Genomic DNA, 10,589 nt, shown 5'->3' on the forward strand with positions numbered 1-10,589 from the left:
CTGACCCCACGAGCGACCCCTAGAGCGTATAATCAAAAATAAACATGATCACAGGACGAAAGTCCACAATTTAAAATAACAGATGGTTTTCATCAAAAACTCGAATCTTTAGTCACGGTTATCTTACACTAAAATGTGAAACCCCAAAAAAATTTACCTGTTGGCGTAAACGATTTTTTTTTACGTATTATAATAATTCTGTTTCATACATACGCTCGAGCCATGTTTTTATTTCAAGTTTTATTTTTTCCACTTAGCCGGTGACTTGAAAAATTATTACACCCCTATAAATTAAGATATTTGACTTTACTTCGGTGTTTTTTGTTCACGCCACGCGGACCTCATGGAACTCAACTTTGCCAATTAGACATAGAATGAATCATCCCAAACTGCGGAAATCTGTGAATCAATTTTCTCTTCGCCCCCAAAGGCTTTATTATTTTCGGCCATTGTTGTTATCAATTTAGGTTATTTCCATTCAAAATATTCAAAATAGATTTACAATACAATTTTGTGGACATCAAAACTTTGTTGTAATCGTCTGGGATAGAGTATGCGCAGTGGAAAACCCCGGATGTTCTCGTGATATTTTCCATCAAACCAACTGAGAGGTGCACTGACAACGTTTGTGTCTGCTTGTCTTGTCTGAGTTTCCCTCGCTTTCTGCAGACGCCTCCACCTTTGTGTAGTGCTATGGGGACATCATCTGTGTTTGGTTATCTCGCTTGTGAAGAGTTTCGAGACTAAAAACTAGCGTTCATCGTTTAAACTGGCGGCCATTCGGAAAAATGTCGGTAGGAGAAGGAAGAAACGTTGGTAGTAGCGACAGGATCGGTGAGTAAGCACGCGCTACGATGGCACTTTTGGGCGACAAATAGCCTCTTAGAGTAGGTTACGTGCGCTGAGAAAGGTTTTCCTATTTGTTTTTCCGGCGTCATTTCTTCAGGGGTAGCATTATTCTCGCTTTTAGCTCTTTATCGTGGAGATATGCAGTGGTGTCTCGATTGTTTTTCTTCTTACTGGTTATTTAGGAAATTTGTAGAATTCTTCGACGGTCAGAAATCGTATGCAAGTCACGTAGTTGGCTGCATGTCTTCTTCTTGTTGTTATTTTCATTTTTTCACGGATGGGCTACATTTCCAAGATTAAGAAGGAGGAGTAGAATTGTAATTCATTGCCGCTTAGTAGCTGGGAAAGTCATTTGGCGAGATCGTCTTGCAGTTTATTTTTTTCAGTTTAAAGTGTTAAATCAGACACGTTTTCAAAATACAAGTCATGTAATTTCAGATCGCGATGTATCATGAATTGACACGTCTGTTAAAACATGTTTCTTGCTGTTTTTAAAATAAGACACGAGGTCTAGTTAAACGCAATTCGATTTGGTACATTGTGCCATTCTTTATCCTGTCCGCAATTTTGTCTTTTATATTGATACTGTAACGTATCAAAGGTCGACTTTTGGCATTCTTTTGTGGTTGAATGACCGATTTATCAAGGACGATCGATCACTTACAACGAAAATCGGACCATAAACCTTATTCGAGTATGAAAGGATCTAATCTTTCATTTGCTTGAATAGTTTTGTCAGCTATGTAGACAGGTCTTCCGCAAAGTCTTATTTTGAAAGCTGATAATTTTACTTTGTTACATTGCTGTCAGGAATATTTGCTCATTTCCAAGAACCACAACGAGGTAATTTTTCAATTAATACTGAAAAAGATTAAAAAAGTACAATACCATACATGAATTTACACTTTTCAGGCACACAATAATCATGATTTCTATAAATTCAAAAGATTTATATAACCCCTTATTCTCTGTGTTATTTCCTTGACTTTTAACCAAGTGCTACCAAAGAAAGTGTTGGGTTGGTACCCTTGAGCACAATTGTTGATTATTTGAAATTGAGTGGGAGGGGTTTTAGCATTATTGATAGAATCAATTTAAAAATAAACATAAACTATAAATTTTTAAAACATTCTCATAAGATGAAAACTTTTTACTCCATTGAAGAATATAGGAGTTTGCTTATTTATATCATCTTAATTTTTCGATATTACCTCCAATGTGAAATTTCACGATCTCAATGTCTCGTGTTATTCTTGCCAAAAATAATTGACAATTTGTTGAAAATTTTTGTGATAAAGAATTTCCCAGAAATTGTTTTCTACGTATTAAAATAAAAAACAAACAAAATGAAAGAGTTGTATACAAGATTATATGTCTACAAGAATCTACTTTATGTTTCAACACTCACAGATGAATGCCAAGGTCAAGGAAATTGGTTTCAGCTCTGAGCTAGTTGATAAATTAGAGTAAAATACAAGAAGCCCTTATGTAGAGTAGATAATACTTTCTGTTGTTGTTGCATGATCTTAGCCTAAATCAGTTCAATTGTGCGTATTATTAGATGCATAACTTAGCAATGAATACACCCCCTGGTGTACCCCAGAGGGAGAAACTGTAATCAAATTATAAAATCTAGCCAGTAACTTATTTCATACAACCTATTTTTTACATATATGTATGTGTAATTTTTTAAAGTACTTAAGGATGAGATAGTACCAAATTTTCATTAAAAAAAATGATCTCTGAAAACTAGTTTTTATAGTTAGGGACAAGTTGATGATCTGTGGATTTAATGTCACAATCTTGAATGGAAAGGAAGTTTTGTTGTGGACTTACACTGCATTCAAGAGGTAGAAAGCACTCTGGCCATGAGCAACTAATAGGCTGTCTTGTAATGTAGAAGAAAGCTAGTATAATTACCTTATCTATCGACAGATTTCTTAACATGTGTAATTAAAGCAAGAGAATTACTGAAATAACTTCTTCTCTTGTGGGAGGGAAATAAACCCCACTAATTTGACCCTAGGTAAACCATAGATATTTATTTGTAGCTTAAACAAACAGGAAGAAGTTAGCTAGAAATACCAAGTATTTATTTTGACCATGACATCATTGTCAGTGTGACCAAAGAGAGAAACTATTGTGCAAGATTGATGTGCGTGCACTTCAACAATGAAGTTAATAGGCTTATATTTGCTCAATAGCTTCTTTTTGTGGTTAAGATGGGATTGGGGTCATAATGATGTGACAACCTAATTTGTTTTGACAATTTTTACTAGCTTAATAATAGGATAGTCAGATTAAGAAAGTAAATGAAAGAGACAATGATTGGGCATTCAGTTAATTTCAATACGAAAAAATTGGATTGGAATTATACAGGTGGTTATATTACAAGCGCAGTTGCAGCTTACACAGCTCTTCTTCATTCTTTTTTCTCTCCCTCTTTACTCTCAAGATCTATTATTTCTCACTTGCAGATGTGATAAATTTCTATATAAATCAGTTAATAGAAGTGGGTATTACATGTGTATATCAAGTTTCCTCCCTGCCACTGATAAGTTTGAATTTTCCCATCAACTGTTTACTAAAGGCTATCCCTATTATTATGTGGAGAAAGTTTATCTTAATTATTTCAAAGAGTTAAAGGGTTAAGCAAATCAGCAGGTGGAGAATTATTGTCAATAGAAGGAACCTACTGATGTTGTCCTTTCTGTTCAAACCTGTAGGTTCAAGTCCTCATGCAACTGGATTGCCATCACCAACAGAACCAAAGATGTTTCCTCGTGCCATTCTTTTGGCACCAAATGGACAGCAACTTTTTGTTCCACAGCCTTTGGTTCAAGGAGACAGAGGCATGGTGTCTATTGCATCACCATACCTCACCCAAGCTAGCATTTTTTATGCTCCTCATTTCTTTTCACCTCATCAATTGGCAGCTATGCAGCACACCACACCACAACAATTTCCCCAAGTCCCCTCACTGATACAATTGCCTGGAAACTCACCTGTACCTCATACCACAACCACTGTTCAAAATGGATTTTCAGAGTCTTCTGTTTCACCCTCTAAAGGTAACAGAAAGGGGGAAGGTAACATTTCCCCTTGTGCACTCAAAGAGTCTGTCATAGTGACTAACTCATCAGCAAATATTAAGGACACAATTCCTGATTCAGTTCCTGTTACACCGTCATTACCAATACCATCACTTTCACCCTTGACACCGAGAACGCCATCATCTCCTGGGACCCCTCAGCAAACTGTTCCTTCACCAGTTGATGATGACATCTGTGTTATTTGCTCAGACAAGGCAACTGGTCATCATTATGGAGTTACTAGCTGTGAAGGTTGCAAAGGATTCTTTAAGAGAAGTGTTCAAAATAAGAAAGTCTACTCCTGCCGTAATTTGACTCAAGATTGTCCTGTAGATAAACGACACCGAAATCGCTGTCAGTTTTGTAGATTGCAGAAGTGTATCAAAGCTGGAATGTTGAAAGAAGGTTGGTGTCTCTTTCTTTGTATTTTTGTTATGTATATTTTAAGTGGACTTTACAAAAAATGGCAATTCTTCATTTCAATCTGACAGTTTATTTATTGCCATATTTTAGGTTGCTATCAACTTGATATTTTCTTTGTCTAGCTCTTTGCCTATCATCTGCCTATCTGTCCATCAGTCTTTTTTTTTTGTCTTTTGTTCAATTGGGCACCAGCCGGATCTCGCTTTGTTTGACTGCTCATTATTATTTGTGACTGTGAAAGGCAAAAAGGACACTAACAGAAAACCGCATGGATAACAAACGGTCCTTGAAGTGTTCGAACGGGTGAATAAATTATTTGAACGGTTTGATTAGCCGTTTGAATGGTTTGCTTAGCCATTTGAATGGATGAGTAAAAATTTTGAACAGACAGGCAAGCCGTTCAAATGGATGAAAATATTATTAATCCGTACAATTGGTTGTACGATTGGTTTATCAATCGTGCAGATAAATTGCTTAAATGGCGTTCAAACGCATGGCTTGATCATGGAACAGGCAAGGTTGCTGTGTTTTGTTTTCATTTGATGTGACGTTGTTGTCAATTTCATTCTTATGATCAAAAATTGAGACTATTCCAATTTCTCATCGAAATAACATTTTTAGTTATTGTCTGAAACTACTGAATATCCCATGAAAGGTGTTTGTCATCGTAGTTTAAAATGACAGCTGAGTTAATTGTTTGTCTCACGATTTAGTTACATGGATGTGGATCATAATGTTTCGACTGCTACACTGAATAACTGTAGAGAAACGACGAGTGCAATTTTCTCTTTTTGAACGGATGAACAGAACGGGCGCCAATCCATTCGAATGGATGCCACAGTTCTCCAAACGGACACTTCTAGTTGGCAGATGGATGGAAAACCGTTCAAACGGATACTGAAATCGTTCGAACGGATGCCGCAATACTTCAAATGGATGCTAATGTATTTCAAACGGATATGCAAACCGTTCAAACGGTTTGTCGAATGCTTTGAACTGATTTTTTTAGGCGTTCGAACAGATGACAAACAGATAACAAACAGATTTAGATATATGAAAATTCACATATTTGCACTGCGGTGGAAAGATGAAATTAGAAGATCCTCGCAGCTAAGAACACTACTGAAACTAGTAGTTGTAAGTAGGACCTGAAAAAAATTTCAGGCCCGTACGGGATTTGAACCCATGACCTCTGGGATACCGGTGCAGCGCTCTACCAATTGAGCTAACAAGCCAACTGGGAGCTGGTCAATGAATTGGGTACAAATAAACATCCGAGTGAATGAAGATTTAGATATATGAAAATTCACATATTTGCACTGCGGTGGAAAGATGAAATTAGAAGATCCTCGCAGCTAAGAACACTACTGAAACTAGTAGTTGTAAGTAGGACCTGAAAAAAATTTCAGGCCCGTACAGGATTTGAACCCATGACCTCTGCGATACCGGTACAGCGCTGCACTGAAATTTTTTTCAGGTCCTACTTACAACTACTAGTTTCAGTAGTGTTCTTAGCTGCGAGGATCTTCTAATTTCATCAGATAACAAACAGTTTTCCCGCTCAAACAGATAACCGTTAGTGTCCGTTTGGCCTTTCACTGTCACATTTGTCTAGGGTTCTGGTTAGAATTTTAATCACTCTGGTGTTCAACCTCTTTTGTTTATTTACATGTATTTGTCATTTGTCCATCGGTGTGCCTGACTTTCTCTTGCCTGCTTGCTACCTCAGTGTCCATTTGTCTGTTTGTCTGTGTGCCTATCTATCTGTGTCTGTCTGTCACCATCATTCTACCTTTTTGACCGTCTGTCTGTCTGTGTCTCCTTCTGTTCATCACTTCATCTCTCCAAACTGGTTAAGAAACATTTAAACCTTTATCTTTAAATGGTTTGCCTCTTATTCCATTTTACAGCTGTCCGGGAGGATCGCACACCAGGTGGTAAACACAAGAACTCATCTTTTTCTTCAAATTCACGCATCAAATCACAACCAGCTGCTAAACAAGCAAGAACAAGCTCAAGGAGCAGCTCATCTTCAGACCAAGTTGATGGAGCAGCATGTACAAAAATTCCATCCAGAACTTTTCCTCCTTTTATTAAAGAATTGTTGAGATATGAGCCTCCAGTTGATGTACAATCTTCAGAATGCCAGGGATGTCATATTGCAGATAATGGGCAGAGGACATTAGCACATGTCACACAACAAGCAGAGGAACAAATCAAAAGAAATTTGGAATGGTTTAAATGCTTGCCATTGCTTCGTGACATTAGTGAAAATGATAAACGGATTCTTTCAGGAAGTGCATGGATTGAACTTATGCTGATTAATTTGACAAAGCAGTCTTTACATTTAGATAATGGAGTGCTTCTTTGTCCTCGTCAGGTTTTGGACTTTACTACTGCAGAAGCAACAGGAATTGGTGACATCATGCACCGCGTAATGCAACTGACTGCAAAATTTAAAGAACTTAGTCTGGATGATGCAGAATTTGTTTGTATCAAAGTCATTATTCTACTAAACCCAGGTGAAGTACACATATGCAACATAATTCTCCCAGTTACATATGATACATGATATTACTGATGAGTCAGTTATTGTGGACCAGATACATTGCAAACAGTCCATAAACACACCTTTTAGAACTCCAAGTTTCTCACAAGCCTAGACCTAGACAGAATTTCTCCTTACAATATCAACCAGATAAGTGATGGGAATCAAGAAAAGTATCAATTTGAGGATAATTAGTGGATGTAGTACTAAATTCTCTGAACTAACATTATAAGAATTGTATGGTTGACGGTAAGGAGAATTACAAATTTGATCTGGGAGCTAAAGGGTTAAGCTTCCCCACTCCCCTTCATCAAAAACTCTAAAAACAAATATAGGGCTTGGGCATGGTAATGAAATAGAGGAATATGTTTTCTGTCTTTTCACAAGGGTGGCCTGACTTCTGACAAGAGGGGAAAAAAATCTCTCTCTAGCTCTAACTTAGTTGTTTCAATGTCCTTCTAATGACTACACATTTAACAATGAAGAGAGGTAACATATCTAGAATTGTTATCAAGTTTCGTTGAATGTTGAGTTTGTTTCAGTCCAATTTTCCCATTACCAAGATCGATTAAGGGGGAAAGGCTGGTAAGTGTCAACAATTGTGACAAGAATTTAAGCTTCTTTGTTTAGAGTTGGCTCCTGACCAACCCTTAATATCATTAGAGAAAATGACACCCAGTGATGTAGCACCCTGTGAATTACACCTCATTAAATGTTGGATTGTACATTATACATTATAAAATGATTCAAATAGTACGCACGCTCTGATTGGCCATAAAACCATTTTACATGAGCATATGTAAACACAGTTTTCGTTCCTCTTTCATTAGTTATTTTATAAAAGAAATGTAAAATGGTTTCCGTGTTTACATAGCCTGATGTAAACACTTGGGAGGTTGGGAGAACACTCGATAAGCTGGAAACCACTCCACTTTGCATCGTGGTTTCCTACGCTTATCTCGTGTTCTCCCAACCTCCTGCGTGTTTACATCAGGCTATGTAAACACGGAAACCATTTTACTTTTCTTCATTATACAATGTTATTTTAATTATGTTCATTTTGATTTTGTCCATGCTCAGATGTGAAAGGTCTGCTGGATCAACAACTGGTTGAAAGACTGCAGGATAAAGTGCATGCATCATTGTTGGAGTACAACAACAACTTTCACCCTAATGAACCTAATCGATTTGGAAACATTCTTCTAAGATTACCTGAGCTGAGATCAATTGGCACCAAGAGCCTAGAACGCCTTTTCATGTTGAATCTTACTGGACAGATCAATGCAAGTGCTTCCTTAGTGGAACTCCTTCATTCATCAAAAAGATGATCTTTGAACTTGGGTGTCTCTTGTCTTGCTAGGCTATATTGATGCTGATGCGGCCTACATTTTGACCAGGAATTGTGGTTTAACTCTGGTTTGTCTGCCACATAATTACATGCAAACTGAATCTAGAAGCTAAAATATTAGTAATGCATCTTACCTCAAGGTCAACCCTGAAAAAACAATTTCAGTCCATGAGTGGTGAAAACAGATCCTGATCCTTTTCTCTTTCTCTTTAAGGTTAATTGTGATGATGACTTTTCATACTCTTAAATGGAATTATTTTCTCTTTCCACCTTGTCACTCCCAGGAGTGATCAATTATAAATTTCTTTTTTAAAAATCAGATCTATTTCAAATGGAAATGTGATGGGAAGAAAGAAATGTTCCTCTTGGTAGATTTAGTTCAACTGAACTCCAATTACTCAGTGGTGAAACTGTAAGAAAGGTATGTCAGACAGGAAAGGGAATTGATATTGGGATCATAGGAGTGAGAAGTTAAGGTGAAAGTGGCTTTGCCAGAGGGATTGGGACTGCTTTTGGTCAATTCTATGTAGCTATGAGGGTAATTTAGTGTTATCAACTGAGTTGATAATGGAAAGTGGCCACTGTAAAGAGTTTCAAGGCTGACATTTCGAGCATCAGCCCTTCATCAGAGCTCAAAACGTCAACCTTTAAACTCTTTATGGTGGTCAATTTAAATTATCAACTCAGTTGACAACACTAAATTACCCTGTTATTCTCTCATAGTGAGTTTCTTTAGAAATTTGCTCCCTTCATTCTATGTAGCTATTCCTAGCAAGGGTTATAGCATGTTCAGGAGTACACCAGATGATAGTTTGAGAACCCCCTGCGAATGAGTTTCAAAAGATTTTACAGCAAATAAGTATTTTGTGGTTGTTTTTTCTGTCTTCTCTGGCAATGCTCCTTGCAAAGAGTTTGTGTGTCAGAGATGCAACAAAAATTTTGTCACAATTGATTGTACCTATGGTGTTTCATTTTAACCTGTGTAACATTCTTAGGGTACTTCTTACAAGTTTATCATTCTCAAACAAAACATTATTTTGTAAAAACATCTCCATTTGAAAATCAAACCATGGCTCAGTGTATGTGCAGGGTCAACCAGTACACAGCCCCATACATCATTGTGTATACGGTTTGTGTATTATGAAAATAACGGCTTAAAACAATAGACTACCTTTGGCACAACAGCTTTGTTTTAGAATAGTTTGGGGTTGTACTGAATTCTTCCCAAAATTACTCCAAGAAGCAATACAGTTTTGCCATCAGTAGTCTGGTTTGTTTTTTGGTACCTGTATGCCCTAATGTCCAGTGTCACTGGTCAGAACATGTTAATATTCATATCCAGGTGTTTGTGGTTTTGAGGATTTGACAGTAATTCTCAGAGCACAAGTGGACATTTTTCAACTACTTATAATTTTTCTTGGAGGTGTCCTATGCAGATTTTTTAATGGAAAGCATTCTAATTATTACTGCCATTATGATAATTAACCCCAAAGTTCTTAATTGTTTCAAAATTACTCCTTGTCAGCACCTTAGGAAATGTATAGAGAACAGTATGGAGAATATGCATACTGATATTAAGATGAAAAGGATTAAATGTACTATTACCACTACTTAAATTTTGGATTTTTCTAGACTGAAAGACTATTATTGAACAGCAAAAGTACAACTTTAGGGTCTACCCATAGCTTCTTTTTACAGATTTCAAAAACCAAACTTTAAAATTGAAGAAAGGGAACTATTATCCAGCAGTACATCTGCTCCTTTATTTTTACCAGAGTCCTGTAATGTATATCAAGACACCCTTTTCTAATCATTAAATGATGTTTATATTTTTTTTCAGTGGTGAATACACTCTAAACTATGTAACCTGACTTTTCAATTATTATGAAATAAATCCTCATAACTTTTGGAGAGGGAAAGGTTTTGCAGTTAAATATTTGCTTAGAGACACCACATACTTTGACCATAGAGTTACAAATCCTTTAAGGCTGCAATTTGCATAAGGGAAGTAGAATGAAATTCTTATTTTGACCTGGTTACTTTGTGAGAGTTCAAGACCATGTTTGAGGGGTGGATAATGCTATCCACTTGATAACTCTCTATCAGGTGGATACTGCAGCTTATTTCATTACCACTTATCCACTGGGTTGTGATTATCCACCAGATAGCATTATCCATCCTTTTCTCAACTGGGTTCAGTTCAGTTAGTTGTGAACAATTTTCTTAAACGATACTGCACAAACTAAACATATGTTACAAAAGGAGTAAAATAAAAAAGGACCAGTATTTTTTTCTTTGGCTTTGTCTTTTATTTCAGCCAAAACTACGC

General features: G+C 36.7%; 1 protein-coding gene across 1 annotated transcript; it reads left to right on the forward strand.

Moving 5' to 3' along the window:
• The first annotated feature begins 587 nt into the window (after positions 1 to 587).
• LOC131795952 (retinoic acid receptor RXR-alpha-B-like) lies at positions 588 to 10,553 on the forward strand. Its single transcript, XM_059113592.2, has 4 exons — positions 588 to 834; positions 3,576 to 4,346; positions 6,275 to 6,886; positions 7,993 to 10,553. Exons 1-4 carry the CDS (start codon positions 789 to 791, stop codon positions 8,238 to 8,240), a joined length of 1,677 nt encoding a protein of 558 aa, XP_058969575.1. The 5' UTR covers positions 588 to 788; the 3' UTR covers positions 8,241 to 10,553.
• Positions 10,554 to 10,589: the final 36 nt, after the last annotated feature.

This window comes from Pocillopora verrucosa, chromosome 4 (assembly GCF_036669915.1).
Source record: "Pocillopora verrucosa isolate sample1 chromosome 4, ASM3666991v2, whole genome shotgun sequence".
NCBI classification, from domain to species: Eukaryota; Metazoa; Cnidaria; class Anthozoa; order Scleractinia; family Pocilloporidae; genus Pocillopora; species Pocillopora verrucosa.